This window comes from Orycteropus afer, unplaced genomic scaffold, assembly GCF_000298275.1.
Source record: "Orycteropus afer afer isolate SDZICR_OR568_19922 unplaced genomic scaffold, OryAfe1.0 scaffold00006, whole genome shotgun sequence".
Lineage (NCBI taxonomy): Eukaryota > Metazoa > Chordata > Mammalia > Tubulidentata > Orycteropodidae > Orycteropus > Orycteropus afer.
In genome coordinates, this window is record NW_006921593.1 from 11,105,456 (window position 1) to 11,129,809 (window position 24,354).

General features: G+C 48.7%; 1 protein-coding gene across 1 annotated transcript in view; it reads right to left on the reverse strand.

Annotated features, from left to right (window-relative positions):
* Positions 1 to 616: 616 nt before the first annotated feature.
* Positions 617 to 24,354, reverse strand: part of LMTK2 (lemur tyrosine kinase 2) — a 113,096-nt gene continuing 89,358 nt past the window's right edge. The window contains exons 8-15 of the mRNA XM_007940963.2: positions 22,174 to 22,258; positions 20,867 to 20,988; positions 16,028 to 16,177; positions 12,249 to 14,800; positions 11,830 to 12,218; positions 2,076 to 2,208; positions 1,602 to 1,844; positions 617 to 645 (exon numbers count right to left, since the gene is read on the reverse strand). Of these exons, the coding sequence (XP_007939154.1) occupies positions 617 to 645; positions 1,602 to 1,844; positions 2,076 to 2,208; positions 11,830 to 12,218; positions 12,249 to 14,800; positions 16,028 to 16,177; positions 20,867 to 20,988; positions 22,174 to 22,258 (3,703 nt within the window). The remainder of the gene's footprint in view (positions 646 to 1,601; positions 1,845 to 2,075; positions 2,209 to 11,829; positions 12,219 to 12,248; positions 14,801 to 16,027; positions 16,178 to 20,866; positions 20,989 to 22,173; positions 22,259 to 24,354) is intronic.

Consider the following 24,354-nt stretch of genomic DNA (forward strand, 5'->3'; position numbering starts at 1 on the left):
ACTACAGACAGTGAACACTCAGGGTATCTAAGCTTTGCAAGTACCATGCAGGGCAAACAGAGAGCAAAACAGGAAAATCAGACCAGTGGGCGGCACCAGCTTGACCTGCCTTAATTTCCTTGATAACATAAGGTTCTGTACAACCAGGGGCCTCAGGACAGCCGTCCACAGTGCAGTAACAGAAAACAGAGTAACGCCATCAGACACAAGTGCGGCCCACACCACCTGCCCCCACACGTGCATCCTCAGTGGGGTGAGGAACGCTGTGTGCACAGCACGGGACACACAGCGTGGGGAGGACACCACCCGCCGTGCTCAGTTCTGTGCACACAGAGCCGCACAGGGCGTCGGTGCTGATGGCAACGTGCGCGCTCCTGTGTGGGAGCCACCGCAGGCGTGGCCACGGGCGCCAGCACGCTGCCTGGGCTCCCTGCCATGCCCCGCTCCTCCTGGGCCCGCAGTGCGCGCTGTGCTGCCCAGGCCTCTTTCCACTGCCTGGTCCTTTCTCGCAGCCTCATCTCAGCGGAAATGGAGTGGACATCTGGGCTCGGGCTGACGGCGCAGGGACGCGGCTCTAAGGGTAAGGCCTTGGCCCGAGGGGGGCGTCGGCACCCACTTAATCTTTCTCTCCATCTTCACTGCTTCCTGTTCAGAAGAAAGCAAGCACATGTGTGAGCTTGACAAGGGTTCTTTAAAACAATAGTCATGGACAACAGCAGCTTGGGTAATTAATAGCCCGCTGTGGAGGAAAGAAAGCAGCCGGTGTGTGGTATCTAACACCTGCCCAAAGTGTACTTTTTCTGCCTTCAAAAGTAGCACCTGCCAGACACACCTATGCACACATGTTTTCACTCACACGTTCATGCCCTGTCAGCGCTCAGGCCCTGAGGAACTCAAGGCTGGCCTCTAAACTGCGGCCTCTCTGACTGATGAAGGGGTAATGGGCATTATCTAATCTATGCAAATAAAATACAGTCCAGACACAAATGCGGGCTCTCTGGAGTTCACGTTTATCACCTGACCCACACACTGCAAAGTAAAAAGGGCACCTATTAATGCTTATCTTCCAGTCTAGTTGCAGGGATAAAAAGGGTCTGTGAGCTCAGATAATGACTTCAAATGCACCCCCGCCCGTTAATGCCACCCAGCGCCTGCAGGGATATCCCGGAGACCAAGACTAATGGCAAAACCAACATGGAAGCAGAGGCTGCCTGGGCCCCACCGAGAATTCCAGGCCAGCGCTCCTGCAAGCAAGACCTTTCTCGAAGAGCTGCTTCTGTTTGGGAGGAGCCGCAGAAGCAGAGGCGGGCTGGGGAGAACAGGGGAGCAAGGAGGGACATGGGGCAGCTGGGGTGGTTTCCAGTCACCCACATGCGTGCCCCGGCCCCAGCTGCCCAGCAGTGCAGGGCCCCACCATCGCCGTCCACCATGGTAATAAGCCTCGGTGTGCCTGAGGCCTTGAAGTGGAGGGTGTCCTGGGAGGATCGTGGGAGACAGCGGGTGTTCTAGAGGACACATGAGAACACTCAGCTGACAGCAAGCCATGTGTGGTCAGCACGCACCCTCCCTGGGCTGAGACCACCCAATACATACGCCCTCACCTCCTTGTTCCATGTCCGAGTCCGTGAGGTGAGTGAGGGAAAAGCTTGCAATGCTGGCGGGGGAGATGGAGAACCTGGAATAGGGCGCTGTGTGGGGCCAGCTCTGCTCAGAACTCCGAGGTGGTGGAGGAGGGGAGAAGTACTTGGACGTCTGCAGAGAAGGCTTGGAACCAAGAAGGTTACTTGCTGTCTTGGACGTAAACGGGTCCAGGGAGAAGTCGTCATCCCATTCAAAACCTCCACCTGAAATGGATAAATACAAAGAAATCCTCTCTTCATTTCTTGGCTGGTGCACACGTGTTCCCTGCACGTTGGTGCTCACTGGGCAGGCAGTGCCATGTCCAAAGAGCAGGCGTGTCCCCCGCTGCCCCAGGCCTTGCAGAGCAAGAGGCCGAGTGGCCCTCAGTCAGCTGCCACCATTCACAGAGCACCCATTCCCAGTTTCTTTTGAAACTTGCCAGGGAGGTCAAGTACCTTCTTCGTCGGTTGAGCTTTCTGAGTTGATGCACCTGCTCAGGTGGGGGGAGCCTGAGGCAGGCGCTGGGCTGCTCGGGTCAGGGCCGTGCACTGCTCTGCCGCTGGGCCCCAGCTCCTTGGTCGGGGTCTCCTGAAAGCCAAACAGAAACTCCGTCAGCAAACTTCTGCTTGCAGGAAGCACTGAGGACTTACCGCCCAGCCTGGCAGTGCCCTGACTGCCCAGCAATGAGGGGCAGTGGTAACACACAGTGGGTTCCAGGCCGGCGTCAGGCAGAGGGAGAACACGCCCTGTCACCAGAGGGCAGCTGTGCACTGGGCAGATGCAGGAAGCAACTCTCCGAGGACTCCGACAGGGGAGCATGTGGGAGGTGCGGGGAGCATGTGGGAGGGTGCGGGGAGCGTGTGGCAGGTGCGGGGGTGTGTGTGAGAGGGTGCAGGGGGTGTGTGGGAGGTGCGGGGAGCATGTGGGAGGGTGCGGGGGGCGTGCAGCAGATGCAGGGAGCGTGTGGCAGGTGCAGGAGGGTGCGGGGAGCGTGTGGGAGGTGCGGGGGGCGTGTGGGAGGTGCGGGGGGCGTGCTGCAGGCTGCGGAAACTGCAGCCCTACATCTCTGGCTAGAGAACCAAGTAGGGGAGGCCCAAGGGATTTGAAAGCACGAGGGATGCTGCCAGAGGGCAAAGCTCAGGACCACGGCCCCAGAAGGCTGTTACACCAGACCCTCAACCGCACGCACACCAAACTGTGAGAAGTGAACTACCGGTGGGCCACTGTCCAAGTTCCAGGCATGGGACAGAATCAAAAAGCACAGCAAAGGCCTTGCAAATGGACAGATGTCAAGACCATAACCCGCAGAGGGCTGGCTGAACCTGGGCCTGAATGTGCCTGGGACCACGCCTGCAAAGGAGGACATCAGCACTCTCTCCCCAGGACCGAGACGACGCAGAGCTGCCCGACGCAACAGGACACACACGGAAATCACTCAGCAGGCAAAGAATCGGGGGGCCTCAGCTCACACAGGAAAGCCAGTCAGCAGACACGGGCGCCAGGTGACCCAGTATCAGAACCATCTGCATCTATGTAAATAAATAAAACGTTCCTACCAGCAAGGACAAACAGCCTCGAAGTAAACGGGAACACGGGAGTCTCAGAATAGACAACAAGAGTAATACAGGAAAAAAGAAAAGCTACAAGAACCGAGGTACAATAACCTCACGAGGCAGGTCCAACAACATGACAAAGATGATCAAGGAAAGACTCGGTGAATGTGAGGACGGACGGACAGCAAGTTTTCAGCCTGATCGTTAACAAAGAGAGCAGAGATCAGGGTGGTGGTAGGGAACAGAGCCTCAGAGTCTGGGAGACACTACCAAAAGGTCCAACACTGGAGTTCCAGAAGGGAGGAGATGGTGTAGAAAAAGTAGAGAGTGTAGCTGAAGAAACAACGACTGAAAACCTCTGGAATTTGGTGAAAGAATAAAGGGACAGATTCCAGCTCAGTGAATTTAGATTCAGATAAACACAAAGAAATCCACACCTAGGCACATGTCAGGCAAAGTGCTGCCAACGGAAATGACCAAAAACCAGCTGCTGCCAAGCCAACTCCAACTCCTGGTGACACCGTGTGCTCTGTACGGCTTTCAGCAGCTGACTTTTTTCTTTTCTTTTTTTTTAAATTGTGATTTGGGTGAAAGTTTACAGAGCAAATTCACTTTCCATACAGCAGTTCACATACACTTTGTCTGATGACATGGACTGTAGTTTCCCACAGTGCAATAAACAGCTCCCTCCCACTTCCTCCCCATGGTTACCTCTTCCCTGTGTCCTTCCCTCCCATGCACTCCTGCCCCCTGAGCTGTCTCCCTGTGCATACACATCCCTTCTATTCTCCCATGATTGATCCCTCCAAGGAGTGTCCCTACGTAGTATAAATGTTCAGCTCATAAGCCTGTCTTCTGTTTGGCTGGAAGCCACAGGAATGGGTTCAGTTCCAGACCTGAAGGGCAGCTAGGGGCTACAGTCTCAGGGGTTCTACCAGGCTCTGTCAGACAAGCAAACCTGGCCCCCTTTTTCCACCCCCCAAACAATTTTGAGTTTTGCTCCACCAGCAGCTGACTTTCAGAGGGAGACGGCCGGGCCTTTTTCTGAGGGACGGTAGGCAGACGTGGACGTCTGACCTTCCGCTGGCGCCAAGCACATTAACTGAGTGCAGGTAGGACCCCTCGGCATCCTACATCCAAAGATTAGTAACTATAGTAAGTGCAAATGGATCTAAATGAAAAGACAGAGGTTTTCAGGATGGATTTAAAAAAAACATTACCAACTATATGCTATCTACAAGAAACTCAAATCATATATAACAGAAGAGATAGAGTAAAAATGTAAGGGTAAAAAAAGATACACCATGCAATGCTAATTAAAAGAAACCTGGAGGAGCTCCATGAACATCACACAAAGGCATGAAGACATTACACACTGCTCAAAGGTAATTCACTAAGCAGATCAGCCTCAATTACACCTGAAACAGATAAAACACATGGACAAAGAAACAAGAATACAGAAGCAACAATGCAAAAACAACAGTATAACAGTACAATACAAGAGTACAGAGCCACAGTATTACCCCACAAGACCTACCCGGCACAGTTGACCACCAACAGCACAGTACACATTGTGTTAGTCACCAAGACAGACCATATCCTGAATCATAAGGAAACTGTAACAATTTTAAAAGAATTGAAATCATACAAAACATGTCCTATGACCAAAATGGAATTAAACCAGAAATCAGTGCAGACGTGCTTCAGAGATACTGTGGGCTTGGTCCCAGACCACCAAAATAAAGCAAGTATTTCAGTGAAGTGGAAAAAAAAAAAAAAAAAATCCAACTCACAGTGACCCCTCCTTGGGTTTCTGAGGCAGTATCTCTATGGAAGTAAATTGCCCACTCTTCCTTCCGAGGAGTGGCTGGTGGGGTCAGCCTTCTGGTTAGCAGTCAAATGCCGTAGGCACTATGCCACCAGAAGTGAGTCACACGTATTTTTGATTTCCCAGGACACATGAGAGTTATGTTTATACTCTGCTGTAGTCTATAAAGTGTGCAGCTGCATGATGGGAGAGCATGCAATACTGTGAGTGAGCAAACGCGACACAGAGTGAGCACCTGCGGCTGGGAGCACGGCACCGAGACCTGCTCGACGCAGGCTGCTGCCCCCTTCAGTCTGTTCAACTCGGCAGCATCTGCAGAGCACGGTGAAACCAGGCGCCTGCAACAGGAAAATGACAAGAAAGTGCCCGCCCTTCGCAATGAAACAACATCTAAAAGACCCACGGAACACAGAGGAGGCCTCACAGAAACTTAGAAAGTATTAGGAGCTGGAAGAACACGAAAACACAACACATTAAAATTTGTGGAAGTAGCCAAAGCAGTATAGGAAAGGGAGCCCAGGGCATTAAATGGCAACACCAGAGAAGGACCCAAAGCCTAAGCTTCCACCTCAAGAATCTAGCAAAGGAAGAGCCATGTCAACCCAAAGTGAGCAGAGGGAAGAAAACCATAAATCAAACTTGAAAAGAGAAAAATAATTTTAAACATCCATGAAACCAAAATAGATTCTTTGAAAAGATCAATAAAACTGATAAACCTCTAGCAGATCTGACAGAGAGAAGAAAGAGGGAGAGTGGAAATGACCAGTGTCAGGAATCAGAGGGGTCACTGCAGGTCCCAGAGACAGCACAGGCACAGAAGCCTGACAGCGGATATGAGACAGACAAATCCTCAGAACCACACGTGGTCAACACTCACCAAGATGAAACACACAATCCGAGTAACCCTATCACTATGGACAGAAAGGAAGCTCAGAACCGTACACCTCTGTAGAAGACATCCCCAGTTCAGATGCTACCACTGGCAAATCCCACCAAACACTTAAGGAAGATGAAATCAACCATGCAGCCGATCGACAGAATCTCCTCCAGGAACACTTGTTGTTAGGTGCCGTCGAGAAGGAAATACTTCCCTACTCATTTTATGAGGCCAGCATCCCCCTGGTACCAAAAGCAGACAAGGACAATACCCCTAAACACACACCGCAGACCAGCACACCTCATGCACACAGACACGGCAGTCCTCAGCCATCTCTCAGCAGCTTCAACTCAGAACCCAGAGAAAGAATACAACTCCTCAGCCACGTGCGCCTGACGCCAGGAAGGCAGGCTGGTGCCGCAGGTGAAAAGCAGTGTCACCCAGAGGAAAAACTGCGACGGTCATAAAATTCAGCATCCATTCAACAACAAACTAAGAACAAAAGGTTAAACAAATTGTGGTAATATGCCCTCAGTTCTTAAGAGAGAATCTCTAAACAATTTTGAAATTTAAGTGTCTTTGCTACTCCAGTCACAACCTAACAAACAGGCCAGGAAGATCACCTGGTAGTCTGTTACCAGTTGACATCGGGGAGGGAAGGGGCATGATTCAGTCAGTCATGGCCACGGAGGCTCCACAGGCTTCCGGGTTGGTGAATAACATGCACACCCATGGGTGGGCAGGGTGCCGTCTGGGACGCAGACACCGCATCAGGAACCCTCTCAGACCTCGTCCAATGCATCTTCACCTGTAGCCTCTTCTGCTACACCAACAAAACCCCAAACTCCCTGCCAGTGAGTCGATTCGGACTCACAGCAACCCTCTTTGGGTTCCCGAGGCAGTGAATCTTTATGGAAGTAGTCTTCCTTCCGCAGAGTGGCTGGTGGATTTGAACCTCCAACCTTCTGGTTAGCAGTCAAATGTCTTAGGCACTGCGCCACCATAGAGCCTTTTGAATATAATAGAGGCAAATAGGTAGGCTCCATCTTAACCATCAGAATGCCTTGCCTACATCCCTCTTGGCTGCCCTAAAATATTTCTTAGTGGGCAGAGACACTCTGACCTAATGATTAATAAGACTAAATTAAATCTCTGGTATTTAAAGATTGTCTTGTTACAGTAAAGCTATAACATAATTTTAAGTATCGCACTTTCCCTGAGTCATTCTAGTGAATCATCACACTCGAAAGAGCAGTAGGAGCCACAGGTCCGAAAGGAAAGGAGCCCAGGGGGACCTCTCAAGCTTGCGGCGGGCATCCTGAAGGGCTAGTTGAAAAACCCGGAATCTAAAGGCAGCAGGTCAGAAGTGAGGGTGTCGTATGGATTCCCAGATTTGCGGCTGGCATCTGCCTACGTGGCAGTCTTTTAACTTGTGAGGTCTGAGCTGGCTCTGAGTGGCTATGGTCAGAGAATGAAGTGTTGTTGTGTGAGCAGCTGGTATCAGAACTGAACAGAGAAAAGTGGAAGTGGAGATGTGTCACGTCCCATCACTGAGGACAGACTTACCAGTAAGAGTTCTGTGACGGCCCTACTTTAGGCAGGTACGTTAACACCACGGAACACTGCTTGGCAATAAGAAGGGAGGAACTAGTGACACAAACCATGATTTGGGTGAATCTGAAAAGAATTATGCTGAATGAAAGAAACCACCGTTGAAAGGTTACATGCTACATGGTTCTGGCTGATGGAGCATCTCAAACAGGCAAAACCACGGTGACTGAGAACAGATCTGTGGTTGCCAGGCATTAGGTGTGTGGGGTAGGGGTGACGCCAAGGGGGCAGGGGGTCGTTTCTGGGGTCAGGAAGTGTCTGTCTCACAATTCTGGCGGTGGTTACATGAATGTAGCACCAAAACGAGGTCAACTTCATGGTATGTTAATTTAAAAAGTAAAATTAAAAAAACCCAGATTGTGTAAATGTCTGCTCGTCAGACAAATGACCAAACAATGTAATGTAGACCCACATGGAATGCTACCTTGCCATGGAAACATGAAACATGAAGCCACCAAGCACGGGGCCGAGACCCAGACACGGAAGGTATGATCCTACCACCACCCCAGAGTCGATTCCAGACGAGGACAAACTACAGGGAGAGGAGGCAGCTCAGTGGGTGCCAGGGTCAGGGGCCCAGGGGAGGGGACGGATGATGACAAAGGAGTCAAGGGAACTCTGGGGCCAATGGGACCATGGCATGATTGCCGTCACGGTATCTGCAAAAACTCATCAAGCTGTATACTTCAAAAGGGCACACGCGACTGTGCTTACATTACACTCCCAGAAAGTTGACTTAACGAATGGCACGTGGCTTATACTGAGCATGACACAGGGAGGCTGGGGGTGTGAGGGGGCAGGGCTGGAGCACTGTGGGGAGAGGGCACGGGGTGAGCTCCCCACTTCCTATTTCTGAGGTGGCCAATGATGTTCTTTAAGCAATAAAGACATTTACAGGCAACCTGGGTTTTCTTCATTTTTTAACATTCTTTAAACTGAAAAAGAAAACAAAAAAATCTTCCCCAATTAAAAGTTTTTGTCTCAGACTCAATTTTTTTTTTTTTTTTAGAAAAATGTTCTCTCTAAATCAAAATGAACTAAAAAAAAAAAAAAAAGACAAACCAGGAAGGCAGAGCACACAGGCAGTGGACGGGGTCTCCTCACCTGCACCCCCCCACACTCATCTGGGCCCAGACACTCATTCCTCAGGCTCAGGAGGCCTACTGCTGTGCCTTGTACTCGGACAAATAAGGAACACAGCTCTGCTCAATGGGACTGAACCCAGTGTTGATCAGTATGGTGACCTGGTCACACCGGAATGCAACGATGTGTTACATTAATTGAAAGGCAGCATCATCGTCACCATGTTTGCCTTTACAACGCCATGCATCCAGGAAAGACAATGCCAGCCCTCAAAACACAACACCAGGCTCTGATTTTATGAGCTGGGTGAGGCTGCAAGGCCCACAGTGGAAAGTGTGGCCAACGTCAGGAGACCTGGGGCCGGTCCCACTCCATCATCCACAAGGGGCCGTGCTGTTGGGCAAGGGGCTGCCTCCTCTGAGCATCAGGGCCTCTCTGTGAGGATGGATGACAGTCGCCACTGCGATGTGAAGCCAGCCTACAAAGTGCCAGCAAGCCTGAGGCAGAAGGCAGGCCTCTCAGCCCTGGGCAGCCATGACTGCTTAGGTGCATGGCCACACAAAGAGTTTGTGGAGTCACCGCTGAACTCACTCGTATGGAGAACCAAGACGCAATGGTCCAAGCCCAGTAGTCAGGGAAACCTGTGCAGCTCAGATACTTAAATATCTTAAAGGCAAAATGACCAGCTCATCAAGTTACCGAGTAAGAGCAGGACTGTTAATCGTCAGTCTGACAGAGCTCAAGGCTGTCACTCCAAGGCCAACCACAGAGGCCACCATGCTCACAACCCTGCCATGCTTCAGCTCACTGGCAGCCACTGTGCCCATCTCGCTGAGGCTCCTCCCCGTTTTCACTGACTCTCTACTTTACCAAGCACCATGTCCCTCTCCAGGGACTCAAAAAAACCAAACTCACTGCCATCGAGTTGATTCCGACCCATAGCAACCCTCTTGGGTTTCCATGGAAGTAAATCCTTGCGAAAGTAGATTGCCCAATCTCCATTTATCATGATGTTGCTTATTGGTCCAGTTATGAGGATTTTTGTTTTGTTCATGTTGAGATGCATTCCATACTGAAGGCTGAAGGTCTCAGATCCTCATCAGTAAGCGCTTCAAGTCTTCTTCACTTCCAGCAAGCAAGGCTGTCATCTGCCTACCACAGCTTGTTAATGGGTCCTCCCCCAATCCTGATCCATGCCACGTTCTTCCTATAGTGCAGCTTCTCAGACTACGTGCGCCGCATGCAGACTGAGGAAGTACCATGAAAGGATCCAACCCTGCTGCCACTTCTCCCAACACTTGTCCATCAGTGTGTCACACTGTGGTGGCTGGCACGCTGCCGTGATGCTGGAGCTATGCCACGGGTACTGGACACCCACGGTGGCCAGGGTTCAGCACTGCTTCCAGACTCTAGACAGATTAGGAAGAAGGAAGAGTGGTTCGCTCCTGGAAACCTAGTCAACAGCAGTATTTATTCCGCACCTACTATGTGCCAGTGGAGTCCCTGGTGGCACAGTGGTTAAGCACTCAGTAGCTAACTGAAAGGTGGGCAGTATGAACCCACCAGCTGCTCCACAGGAGAAAGGTGTGGCAGTCTGCTTCCATAAAGATTTATAGCCTTGGAAATCCTATAAGGTGTCCCTACTCTGTCTTTGACTTGGAGCACTTACTGAAGAAGATTAAAGACTATAGTCTTCAGTGTGGGTTACACCTCAACATAAAGAAAACAAAAATCCTCACAAGGACCAATAGGCGACATCATGATAAATAGAGGAAAAAATGAAGTTGTCAGGAATTTCATTTTACTTGGATCCACAATCAACCACCGAAGCAGCAAGAAATCAGATGTCAATACTGCACTGGGTGAATCTACTGCAGAAGATCTCTTTAAAGTGTTAAGAAAAGTGTTAAGAAACAAAGAGGTCACTCTGAAGACTAAGGTGCACCTAACCCAAGCCATGGTATTTTCAACTGCCTCACATGCATGTGAGAGCTGGACAATGAATAAGGAAGATGGAAGAAGAGTTGATGCCTTTGAACTACGGTGTCAGTGAAGATACTGAAAACATGATGGACTGCCAGAAGAGTGAACACACCAGTCCAAGAAGAAGTGCAGCCAGAATGCTCCTTGGAAGGGAGAATGGCTGGACTTCGTCTCACCCACTTTGATCATGTTGTCGGAAAGGACCATTCTCTGGAGAAGGCTGTCATGCTTGGTAAAGTGCTAGTGAAAAAGGGGAAGGCCCTCAACAAGACAGATTGACATAGTGGCTGCAACGATGCGTTCAAGTACAGCAAAGACTGTGAGGATGGCGCACGCCCGCGCAGGGTCTCATTCTGTTGGACGCAAGGTTGCTATGAGCTGGAACCGACTGGATGGCGCCTGACCAGTCAGAATCGACTCGATGGCAGTGAGGTTTTTATGTTTTGTTTATGTGCTGGGGAGGAGTCCCTGGGTGTGGGGAACGGTTAAGCGTTCAGCTACTAACTGAAGGTTGAAGGTTGGTGGCTCTAATTTTCCCAGAGGCACCTTGGAAGAAAGGCCTAGAGATAGGATTCTGTCAAGGTCACAGCCATTACTCTGACACACACGGGGTCACCATGAGTTGGAACTGACTATGCCAGCACCTGGTTGGTCTTGTTTTTAGGATGCCAGGAACTGCTGAGGGCCTCATCTACACACAGAGCTGTGAGCGTTATGAGACCTAGTCAGCAGTCCAGAGCAGATCTCTGTGGTCCTCCAAATCAACTCTGCACGGGCACTTACTGGGCACTGGCTATATAACCAACATGGAGGGGGAGTGAGTCAGTCAGTCCTGGGCCTCCCCTTGTGGGATCCAGGAGGTATGTCCTATCCAACCCATCTCTCTCCCAGGAGCTGGAGGGCACAGCACCCTACGTTGCACTGACATGAGTCCATTTATTTATCTGAACCGGACACCACTGCCAGTTCTCAGATTGCTACAGTGTGGTCTCACAGGGTGACCGATTCTAGCAGGACTCTGTGAGGAGGCCCAGCAGGGCGCCCAGCAGGGCACCCAGCTCTTCTCTCTCCCTTACTTCAGTATGGATTCCCTGTGCAAACTACCTTCCTGCAGAGTCTTGGAACAATAACTAACCTGAAATTCATTTTTTTTTTTTTTTTAAGTAATCATAAAACCACCTGCTGCTTCACAGTGGCAGTTACAAGAACAGACCACACTGAGTGTCTAAGCATGTTTTGGGTTCTCTGATAGGACTTTTAGGAAGAACAGATACCTGGTCAAACAGATAGACAGTGACGTCGTCAAAGAACGTCACTGCCTTCTTCTCCTTCCTCCAGGTGCCGGGCGGCTGGTCCAGGGCGGCAGGCGCCGACGGCCTCAGCAAGCTCTGCAGGTGCCTGCCGTCCTCGCTGCTGAGGATCACAGGCACGGGGCGCTCCGCGTCGTCCTCCGACTCGGAGCTGAGGCTGTGCAGGCTGAAGGCCCGCAGGTCGTCGTCGGAGTCCTCGCTGTCCTCGCCCTCCTCGTCTGCATCGATGCCGTCCTCGGGGAGGTCGAGCACTCCTGACACACTGAGCTTCCCCAGGTACTTCCCTTCGATATCCGGCTCCTTCAGCTTGGGGCCCTCGCAGTGGCTGGACAAGCACCTGTCTGCCATCAAGTCTGCTGGGCCGCCAGAGAGAAGGGTGGCACTTGTGTACGTGAGGAGTTCGTTTGTGTTGGTTCCGGTGGACGTGAGGGTGCAGGCATGGTCTTCCAGCGTCTCCCAGTCACCACTGCTGCCAAGTGCTGACTTCAACAAACTCAAGGGGCTGCCAGGCTCATCTTCGGGAGGTGGTGTCTGACCGGAGAGATGAGTCTGCACGGGCTCCGACAGGTCCCTCAGTCCTGGGGGACTGGAACTCCGCAGAGCTGGCAGACAGCTTGGGTCGGGCAGGCTGTTTCTGGTCTCCAGGCAATGATCCTCGGCACCAACACTTTGCTCCAGGGGGAGGAGCTCAGGAAGGGACACCGAGGCCGACAGTGACGCTCCGGGGCCCTCCTCAGGCTTCTTCTCAGGCTCTGAGTCATTGTCTGAGAAGTAGGCCGAGTCTCGGTATGAGCTCTGAGAGCCAGGCGTGGTTGTCTGCACAGTCACCTCTGTTTCTCGGTGGCTGTCAGCGGCATCAGAGATGACAATGACAGGGTTGGGAGGCAGACCTCTGTGAGTGTCGCTGCCCACTGTGGTGAGGTCTGTGTCTGAGGTGCTGTCAGGAGCAGGGTGCAGCGTCCACTCGGGAGACTCTAGGTTCTCAGTCTCATAGCCGCTGTCAGCAGGCTTATCAGGGGGCAGCAGGTTCTGAGGTGTGTGAGGGCCCAGAGAGTCTAAAACCTCATGTACGTCCACAGAGTCTAAGGAGTCTGGGGTTTCCACAGACTGCTCTGATGTCGGTATGGGTGTGGATAAACTGTCCTCTAAAAGGCTGTCCTGGCTGGTTGAGTCTGAGGACAGGGCAGACACCAAGCCTACTTCCTTCTGAGCATCTTTGTAATTCAGCTGATTTAACGTCTCCACAGCTTCCAAGTTTGTCTCTAGCAAACTACTGCTGTGGTAGTCTTCTGTAAGTGGCTGGTTTTCTGAGTTCTGCCTCAATCCCGGGACACTGTTCCCTAGGCCCACCCTCCTTGCAAAGACTTCATCAAGGCCAACCGGGTCGCTCTGGCTCAGTCTCCAGGTCTCCTCACTTTGGTGAGTTAAGTCCTGTGGCCCCTCGCCAATGCTCTGTGTCTTGGCATCGGTCGAGAGAATTTCAACAGGGACAGTCACAGGGTCTGGGTTTTCTTGGCAGAGACAATCTTCACAGGCACCAACATCGAAGCACGTGGAACTAGTTTCTCCCTGCCTTGGCAACACATCTGGAGGTACTCTGTCGGGCGTCTCTTCCGTTTGGAGTGAGGTAGGAGGTACCTGCACTTCAGGAGAAGATGGCAATGAGATGCTCAAGCTGTCGCCTGTCAGCCCGACCCCCAGATCACCACCCTTGGCCCTGATATTCTCCTGTGACAGAGAGAAGCCTGGCTGGGTTTCAGTAAACTTAAGCTCAGTATCTAAAGAGTTTCTGCGTGAAGTTTCTAACAGGGTTTCGGGAAAGCCAGCATTTTTAAGCTCCGTTTGAAGATCATTTACATGTTCTTTGCTAGGCAATGAGACTTGTAATAAGTTCTTCTCCTGAAGAAATAGGAAGTTTTCCGACAATTCTTGAAGACTGAGTGGATCATGATTATCTTGGTGCATAAGGTTTTTTTCTGACAAGCAGAGAGGATCACAGTCAAAAAGTTTACAGGGACTTTCTTTCTCAAAATGGCCAGGAATTACAGACTCCCTGGGCTCACCCAAGCTTGCACTTGGTGTGGCTGGCTTAGTATTGGCCTGCACGCTGTCCAGCTCCATTAAGTCAAACATTTTCTGGTGAGTGGGCAGGTCCTCTGATTTGTCAAGATCATTAAATATATTGTTGAAAGGGCTCTCGGGGCCGCTGGTGACATGCAGGTCCTCGGGAATGCTCGAGTCCTTGGGGTCTGTACTGGTCTGAAAGAAATCCTCCTCTGCGCTCGACTCCTCAAACTCCAGATTCCTGAGGGCCACAGACTGGGGTGCCTCGTCACCCAGCCTCTCGGGGTGAGCCACATCAGTTGTCAGCAGTGCCATCGGGTAGTCGAGCTCCAAGTTGCTGCCACTCTTTTCTTCTAACTGGATGTAGTAGTCACTGCCCACAGAAAGGTTGTGGGCGTCAAACACAGGGACCACTCCTGGGGCCCTGAGTGGCACGTCCTGGCCACTTTCGTCCTGCTTGCCCGGCCCGGGGTCGGAGAGCGAGCTCTCAAACACCTCCACAGGAAAGAAGATGCTGGTGTAGGACAAGGCTTCGTCCGGGTTGGCCCGACTGCGCTCATCAAAATGGTCATGTTTCGCTGCCTCCCAGACATACTCGAAGCTCAGTCCCTGGCTCGTCTCGGTCACTGTGAGGACTTCTTCCATCTCACGACCAAGCCGGTCCCTGCTGAAATGGTCGAGAATCGGGAACGCAGCATTACTGGATGTGTCCCGGCTACTTGTATTTGGTTTAAGTGCATTCCACTGCTGTTCAAAGTCAACCTCTGACTCCCTCTGACTCTGCATCCGTAGGTAAGTCAGCAGTCGGTGGACATCTTCAGCTGCCGGTCTCTTATCTGGTGACAGCCAACAGAACTGCAGAACTTCATACCTGGGCAACACAGGAGGGGAGTAAATAATGGACTTAGGATAAATTGTTTTAAAATAAGCAAAGTCTTTACAACGACCCCTAAGCTAACTCGGCACCTCAAAGGCTTCTAGCCCTTCATCACTGCCAGCCACATCAAAGAGACCAGTTCACTGTGGTATAATTGTGAAAGAGGAAACGAAGAAATGTAAAAATCTGACCCACTAACTTTTCATGTTTTCAAGACGTTTCACTGTAATTCTTTTGCCCATCATTTGTTCTTCTGGCATTTTCCACTCATCCATCGCATTTAGGAAATTTTAACATGTTCTCCTCTTGGAGCAACTGCCCTAGGTCTTCTGTTTCATGAAGCATGCACTTATCTTATGGTTTTAGATTTATTCGCACTTCATCTCAAGAGAATTCCCACACACAAATGCTATTGTAATGAGTCTCTTAACTATTCCCACTACCAGTAATACCATAATCTTCACAGTACATGGTTTACTGTGATCATAAAAGGAGCTAAGGGGGGATGAAAGAGTAGAGAAGGAAGTCCAAAGAAGGAAGACAGAGAGGGCCTGGTCTCCCAAAGGTTGGCGGACTATGGCCAACATCTTAAACTGTAGCCAAAAGTAGAAGGGAAGACAAAAATGACTTCAAAATACTAAATTTATAGAGTGTGTGCTGAGTTATTCTGGGAGGAAAAGCTGAGCAGTGTCTAAATGCAGGGGGCACCAAGCTTCGGAGGCAATGCCACTGGGCACATGGTGGCGTGGACAGTGGTCTAGAGAGGGAAACCTGACTCAAGTCAGAAACAAAGCCAGAATCGGTCCTAAGACTCACAGAGAAAAGCAAACGGTGTTGCAAATGTTAACACAGATCATGGAAATTAGTTCTAATGCTCAATTTAAAAATTATGATTTGTATAGTATCTATACACATTGTCTTGCATATCATCACACAGCCTAATTAGAAAAAAACATCCACCACAGAAAATTCCCTTTTCAAATCAGTTCTGACATAAAATTGTTTTCTTTCTGCATGAAATATGCAATTTTTGATTATGAACATTTTTTCAAAAACAGTGTTAAATTTAAAAACCACGTCAATTATAAAATCAGTCATGAAATAAAGACACAAACGCGACTGCTTTTCATAACATTATTTAAAAACAGGGGGCCTATAACCCTATAGAGAAACGGCTCTTATCTTTTGAAAGACAACAGCACGAGACAGGCAGCCACCCACCATCGATCAGAATACGGCTGCTCCAGCTGGGGCTTTGGGAGCTTTGTCTCTCGTTCTCTGATGACCCGACTGAGGACATCCGCGTCGGAAAGGTGGGCGTAGGGCTGAGCAGCGTTATCGAAAAGCTCCCAGAGCGTCACGCCCAGGGACCTGTGGGAAAAAGGGGAGGTGCTTCATTCTTCCTTTACAGGACAAACTTTTTATACCTGTACGTTTTGTCTGTAAGGTCATTAGTCATTTAAGGAACAAAGTGTGTACTGAGAACATTATTAACACTAAGATAAGTTCTTTAATGTGATAAAACACCAATCATCAACATCATAATCATAATCAACAGTGGCCAAAACCAGACTGCCCCCCCTCCCCACTTACTCCTGAGTACTACTCTAGACATCGTGGCCACTGTCCAGACTTGAGAGAGAAAAAGGGTAAGACAACACGACCCTCCACCTTGAAACTCAGGAGATCATCAGAATGACCCGAGTGATCTGAGTTCAGCACAATGGCTGGATACAAGATAAAGAATCCTGAATTCTGAGGGTTCTGGTGGGGGACAGTTCCATTCCCACCAGTAGGAAGCAGGTTTCAGGAAAACCTGAAAGAAATCCTTCTGTGAGCAAGTGTGGTCTTTCCCTGTTAGGTGCACATACTTGCTGTTACCTACCCCTAAGTCTTCTGGGGTTTGCTGCTAGTGTGAAAGACGTTCCCCCATTACTGAAGCTGGCTGGCTGTATGCTGGAAGAGGCCACCTGGCTGACCTCGAGATGCCTGGTGCTGACACAGCTCACGCCTACGCCCCAGTGTGCAGTCCCCAAGCCTACGTCACACCCACGCCCCGGTACACAGTCCCCAGAGGACAATGTCCTCTCCTGCTCAAGCAAGAACAACTACTGTGTGTGTCATTCCTCAACAGGGTATCTCCTACTTGTGTCTCTCCCTGTCACTCACCCCCTTCTGGCGTGTACCACGCTTCGGTGTGTACTACTGCCTCCCATTTACTGCAATGGTTCTCATCCTGACTGCTCCACGTGTCATCTAAGAAGCTTTAAACAAACACACACATTGGTACTCAGGACCCACTCCGGGTGTGGCCTGAAACACCAGATATTTACAAAGCTCCCTGGGTGATGCAGACGCCCAGACAGGTCTGGGTATTGATGGATCATGTGACTTTGACTGATACCCAACAGAATCTTATTTGAGCAAAAAACAGTTTTGTATAAATAAGAGTTTATAATTAGAAACTGTGTAATACAACTTGTGGGTCAGATCCTCTTACACAACTTCCACAAATTAGTAAGGAAAAAAAAATCAGCATATTCAATATGTAAGCTAAGAGATCTATCCAACAATCCATCTATCTATCAAAGAAACAAAAGGACTCAACTTCCCACAGCCCAGTTCAGGAAGTAAGCAGTGCCTTCTCCCTGGCACAGAAGAGTCAGGGGCAGAGGACCATTCTGGGTACAGAAGAAGCCTAAGACACTGCCAGCAACCATGGGGTAGTTCACAACTGAAGTGAAAAAAATAAAAATGCACCTGAGCTACTGAAGTCCACGGAGGGGCTGTCAGTGGACATACCGCGTTCTCGCCACGGAACTCGGCTCCTTGGGCAAGTAACTCGGCTTGTGGCAATTCTATGCATCCACAATTTAGCTCCCTTCCCCTCTGAGAAGGCCCATTCCAAAACAAAACCCCCTCCAGCCCCACTCTTCAGAGAAAACCAAGCAAGGCTTTCCCCACTCCCTACTCTTACCACCTTCTATCATCTTTCTTGGGGTCCCTCAGAAAGGCCTCCAAGAAAGAGACCTGGCTCCTGTCAAGGGGACTCGGCCCCCGAGCTCTAGTCCATCCTGTGCAGTCTCTTCTGAGATAATTCCCATCAACCTCCTTTGACAGCAGTGCAGTTAACCTTTCTCTCCCCACTGGCTCTTGTCTTCTTGGGTACCAACAAGCCTCTTTCTTCTGGAAGGAAAATGTCCAGTAGCTCTTATTGACTCTTTACTACCTAAGCCTCTGAGCAACGTCCCTAATGCACTTCCCCTCCTCTCGATCGCCCTGTGGCATGGTGCATGGGACTTTTGCCTCCAACCTGCCATGTTGCTGCTGTTGTTAGGTGCCGTCAAGTGGGCTCTGGCTCATAGCAACCCCACGTATGACAGAACGAAACACTGCCCGTTCCTGCGCCAGCCTCACCATCCTCGCTATACCTGAGCCCATCACTGCAGCCATCGTGTCAGTCTGTCTCATTGAGGGCCTTCCCCTTCCCACCACTCATCTGTCAGTGTGTCACACTGTGCTGGCCTGCATGTTGCTGTGAAGCTGGAGGCTATGCCACTAGTATTTCAAATACCAGCAGGGTCACCCGTGGGGGACAGGTTTCACCAGAGCTTCCATATTAAGCGGGCTCTGAAGAAGGAAGGGGCCATCCATTTCTCAAAGAACTGACAGTGAAAACCTTATGAACAGCAGTGAAACACTGTCTGATATATTACTGGAAAACTTTATGAATAGCCCTGACCTGCCATTAATGACTTCAAAAACAATGACATAATTCTGTGTCTGAAAATACAGGCCAAGTGTTCATGTTAGCACCCCTGCTAAGAACAATAAAAATGCTGGATTAATCATAAAAGCATCTTCTTAAAGCTATCTAAGAGCTGGTAAGACAGTAGGGAATCACCAGGACAAAACCAAGGCCTGACAGAATCAAGTACAACACTAAAACCACCTTTGTCCCAGGGCATTTGCTAACTCACAGACGGTTCTGTGTCCCTGATCTCTAGGGCCTACTGGGCCTAATGGTCGTGGTGGTGGCAGACAAGCCAAAGCCTTGGGCCTGGCCGAGGTGAGGGGTTCTCACAGAGAGACCTCTCATGGGAAGTCAACTTGCCCCCAACCCCTCTTAGGCACCTGAAAGGCAAGACGCCTTGGTGGGGTATGTGTGTTGTACCTACACAACTGGCCCTTACCAAGACTCGCAGCCCAAATGACATCAGCTGCGCAGTTCACAAGCTCTTCAGCTGGACGTGTCAAGTCCAGAAGTGGGCCCTGTGCATGTGGTTCCCTGGTGCCTGGCAGAAGCAAATGTGATCCTCTCTGAAGCAATGCACCTTGCTTGATTCTGCATTTCTAAGAATCCGCCCCACAAAAGTCCCCAGGGAAACAAGGCCCCATCAAGAACCAGCAGGAACAAATCCACAAAGACTTCAGATGTTGGAATTCTCTGACACAGATCGTACCCCAATTGCTAAAAACACTCTGATGAATTAAAAAAAAAAAATCAAATAGACCTTCTGAAATAGAAAAATCAGTAACTGAACTATAAACTCAACAGAGAGGTTTAGAGAAGATTAGACAAAGCTGAAGAGAGATTAGTAGCTGGAACACAGGTCTGAAAAATTATCCATAATGTGGCACAGAGAGTCAAACAACTATTTATATTAACTAGGGAAATATAAAAGAGAATTAGGAGACAGAAGACAGGGTGAGAGGGCACAACACCGATGAAATTAGACTCTTCCAAAAGGAGAGGGAATGAGGCAGGAGCAAGGACAAGGGCCGGGAATTTTCTGGAAATGATGAGTAACACCAATCTACAGATCTGAAGAGCCACATAAATTCTAAGTAGAAAATCATAAAAAATCCATACCCATACACATCATAGTAAAAGTACAGTAAATCAAAGACAAAGAGAAGATTTTAAAAGCAGCCAGAGAGAAACAGTCACATTACCTTCAAAGAGCTTAGGCAGACTTACAGCTGACTTCTCAATAGCAACAATGGAAGCCAGAAGACAGTAGAATGATATCTTCAATAAGCTGAGAGAAAATAACTGTCATCAAGTAAAAATACATTTCAAGAACGAGGACAAAATAAATGTACGTTCAGACCTACAAAGAACTGGGAGTCTGTTACCAGCAGACTAAAGGAAATTCTGAAGGCATGCTTCACGCAAAAGGAGAATGATCCCAGATGGCAGGCCTGAGGTTAAAAAAAGGAGGAGGAAGAGTAAAGTGGTGTGTGAGTAAATCTAAACAAATACCGATACTTAAAAAACAGTAATAATGCTACCGGGTTAAACGAAAAGATTAAGACACCAAACACTAACATAAAAGTTGAGTGTGCGTGTGTGTGCACGCACGTGCACGTGTGTGTAGTTACAGGGTTAAACAGAGTTAAAGTATTCTGAGGTCTTCGTATTATTGAGACAGAGGATCAAGATACAGATTAACGTTAGACCAAGGGAAGTGAAGGATGCATGTTATAATTTCCAGGGCAACTAATAACAGTACAGAAATAGGGTATACAACTTCCAAACTAAGAAAGAAACAGAGCTAAAAAAAAAAAAAAAAAATTTAAAAGAAGACAGAGAAAAACAGAAAGAGCAGGACAACAGCACAAAACAAAATGTAGCTACAAATTAAGAAAGCTGTAATAGCAATTGTTAGAGATTGAGACGCATCTTCTCAACTAGCGTTATGTTGACTTCTTAAAAATGACAACATCATACGAGAGTCCAAATTCCCTTACACTTTTCATTCACCTCAACAAACAGTATTAAACATCTCCTATATATTAGGACTAGTGCTGGGCACAGAAGACAAAAAACACCTGGTTCCTGCTTTACTATGGAATGAGCAAGAAAGGCAGTATTCCAAGTGACTTCTAGAATGGCCAAGAGCATGGTATCAGCAGCAATAATGTGTTTTTCCACCACTGGGCACTCTCTTGTTGCTACATCTTATACGATTACTTTCCATGATGTAAGTCCTCAAGGAGAAAGAGGTTAGGACTTTGCTAAAGAAAAGTCTAGTAACATGGTAAACACACACATACCAGATGTTGCTATACTTAGTGTGATCGGCCGTTAGTAATCTGTCCTGGAAGCTGGTTACTAACTCTGGAGCAGTCCACCGCAGAGGGAAAACTTTTTTATCATCAGTTTCAACATAGTCCTCCTGTTTATTGAAAAGCATACAGAATTTTGAGAACTATACTTTCAGTGAACTCAGTGACTATATTCCAGGTTATTCTCAGAATACACATACCCAACCCAAAAACCACATCAGGAAATTAAAAAAAAAAAAAACGTGGGCATGAAGAGAGACTTTCTGAGCAAAACGTAGGTGAGGAGTTTCTCTGAAGCCCCCTGGGCTCCATCCAGCAGCTGGCCTCTGAACTCAAGTCCCCTTCCTGGAAGGGCAAGGTACGCTGTGTCTAATGCACAGAACACAGACTGAGCAACAGGTCTTTTCACAAACGCTGGCCCAGATGCACTGGACAGGGAAGTGGGGGTGCCGTGTAAGGAAGGAGGGCACAGCATGTGGAACTGGACAGACTGGGGCTGTCGGTGCTCACTCCACCATGCAGCAGTGATGTGACTCCAGGCAAGGGACAAACACGCCAAGCCTTGTCCCTTATCTGTGTGGTGAGGATTACAGTCTGCTCTACCTTTGTGATGGGGATTACATGAGCTAATGGAGGCAAGGACTTCACAGGGCTTGGCACACAGCAAGTGCTCAGGACACCAGAGCTACTGTGCAGGCAGAGAACTAGCTCATCCCTGCACTCTGAAAAGAGGACCGCCCCTCGGGTCCCGGGACAGCTGTGCAAGAGAACACATTGCCTCATGTCGCTGCTTAGAAAATGGAGCCCAACGTGGAGCCAGGACCAGAGCGTTCCTTCAGCTGAGTCACACACAAATGCACATGGGTGTGCGTGCACGCACATCACAATGTCACAGATTGTTTAATTTTCTTTCGGGGAGGATGATATACTTATGACAGGGTTGAAAAACTCAAACCCCAAGCTTAGTGAGTTTGAGTCAAAATTTTACTGAACACCTAACAGAGAAATACTTGTATGGTGTGTATTTTGCCACACAGGCAATAATTATGTGTTCATACTAAAGCGTACTGTGCACCTTCAGAGTCTATCAATTACACCGTGCCCAAGTCTGTTCAGAGGAAGTGTTTAGAAAGCTGTCACAAACCCCAGGCACACAGACACTGACTCAACAAACCACACAGCAGAAACCAGTAGTGCCATCAGAACGAGGGGACCAAGCCCCTCTCCTTTGCACATTATGTCACACCCGGGGAGTGAAGTCACATGGAGGGCCCCACAGACAGCTTCTGCCTTACCTTGTACCTGCTGAATCCGATGCCATAATCTCCCACCTTTACATTTAAGTCGGAGGTAAGAAAGCAATTCCGCAGGGCTAAGTCACTGGAGACAGAGGGTGGAATGGACACAAGAACAGGCGGTCAACAACCAGGGTAACGGTAAGGCTTTCTCTAGTCATCAGCACTAACGATTGGTGCACCAGGAGAAAGGCTTTCTCTAGTCATCAGCACTAATCATTACGGTTTTACAATTCTTTTTCGTACACAAAACACTACATATCATACTCTAATTAGTTCTAATTAGGAGCTCTGGTAGCATAGTGGCTAAAGCACTTGACTGCTAACCAGAAGGCTGGCGGTTCAAACCCACAAGCCACTCCTTCAGAAGGAAGGTTGGGCAATCCTACTTCCATAGTGACACTGCCTCGGAAACCCAAGGAGGGGTCGCTATGAGTCGGGTCTGACTCGACGGCACATAACAACAACAACAACAACAACAATTAGTTCAATAACGGAGACTGTCTGGAAATCTGTTTACGATAACTTGTATTACTTGAGTTGTAGTCCAGTCGTAGTCTGTCCATGACAAGACTAATAAATTACAAACAGGAGGCACCCAAAACTCACCGACATCATTAAAAACGTTTGTTCTCTTTTCCCCCCTCTTTTTTCCAAGCATCATAATCGAGCCCTTTGCACTTTCTTCTCACCTCTTCCCAGCCCCACCTTTCCACGTGGGAGGGAAGAGGACTGTTTTCAAGAGTGACTGCAAACAATTTACTCATATAATTTATTTTGAGAATAATTTTCAAAAATATAATTTGACAAATAAACAGCTGCTTTTTTTAAAGGAACTTCCAATGTGATAACAGATGAAATTTTTTGGATTTTGGCTTTCATTCTTACAATCTCTTCAATCATCAATAAAAAAAAGCCACTAAATTAAAACGGAAAATAATTTATAGCTTTAAACCATAAATAAAAGGTATAAAAAATGGAATTTCTCTAGTGCAAAATGTTAAATGCTTGTCTTTATATGACTGTAGACCAAAAACTCAAACTAATTATTAAATTATTCTTCTCCAAAGCAGCCATGTCTGGAATAATGAAGAGAATGGCAGTAACACTGAACACTGATCTAATGCTTACAATGAGGCCTATCTACACTACAGTCAAGGAGACTCAGGCAGGCAGAGTGTAAGTGGAAGGTTCCTCCAAGTCTCAAAAGCCAGCTCTAACTCACAGTGACCCTACGCACAACAGAATGAAACACTGCCTGGTCTCGCACCGTCTTCCCAAGTCCTTGCTTTGCTTGAGCCCACCTAGTGTAGCCACCGTGTCAATTCGTCTCCTTGAGGGCCTCCCCCTCCTTCACTGACCCTCTACTGGACCATGCATGACACTTGAGCCCATTGCCGCCGCCACCGCGTCAATCCACCCGTTGAGGGCCTTCCCCTCCCTCGTCGACCCTCCACCCTACCAAGCATGACATCCTTCTCCAGGGAATGGTCCCTTCTGACTACATGACCAAAGCAGGTGAGACGATGTCTGGCCATTCTTACTTCCAAAGAACATTCCGGCTGTACTTTTTCCAGGACAGATTTGTCTGTTTTTCTGGCAGTCCATGGTATTTTCAGTATTCTTCGTCAACACCACAACTCAAAACCATCAACTCTTCTCCAGTCTTCCTTACTCATTGTCCAGCTTTCACATGCATATGAGGCAACTGAAAATACCATGGCTTGGGTCAGGCCCAATCTTCAAAGTGACATCTTTGCTTCTCAACACTTTAAAGAGGTCTTTGCAGCAGATATGCCCAGTATAGTGTGATGCCTGATTTCCTGTCTGTTGCTTCCACGGGTGTTGACTGTGGATCCAAGTAAAATGAAATCCCTGACAACTCAATCTCTTCTCATGATGTTGCTTACTAATCCAGTTGTGAGGATTTTGGAATTCTTTATGTTCAGGTGTAATCCATACTGAATCCATGCAGTCTTTGACTTTCATCAGTAAGTACTTCAGGTCATCTTTACTTTCAGCAAACAAGGCTGTGTTATCTGCGTATTGCAGGTTGCTAACGGTTCTTCCTCCAATCCTGATGCCACATTCTTCTTCACATAGTCCAGCTTCTTGGATTATTTGCTCAGCACACAGACTGAATAAGCATGGTGAAATGATACAACTGTGACGTACACCCTT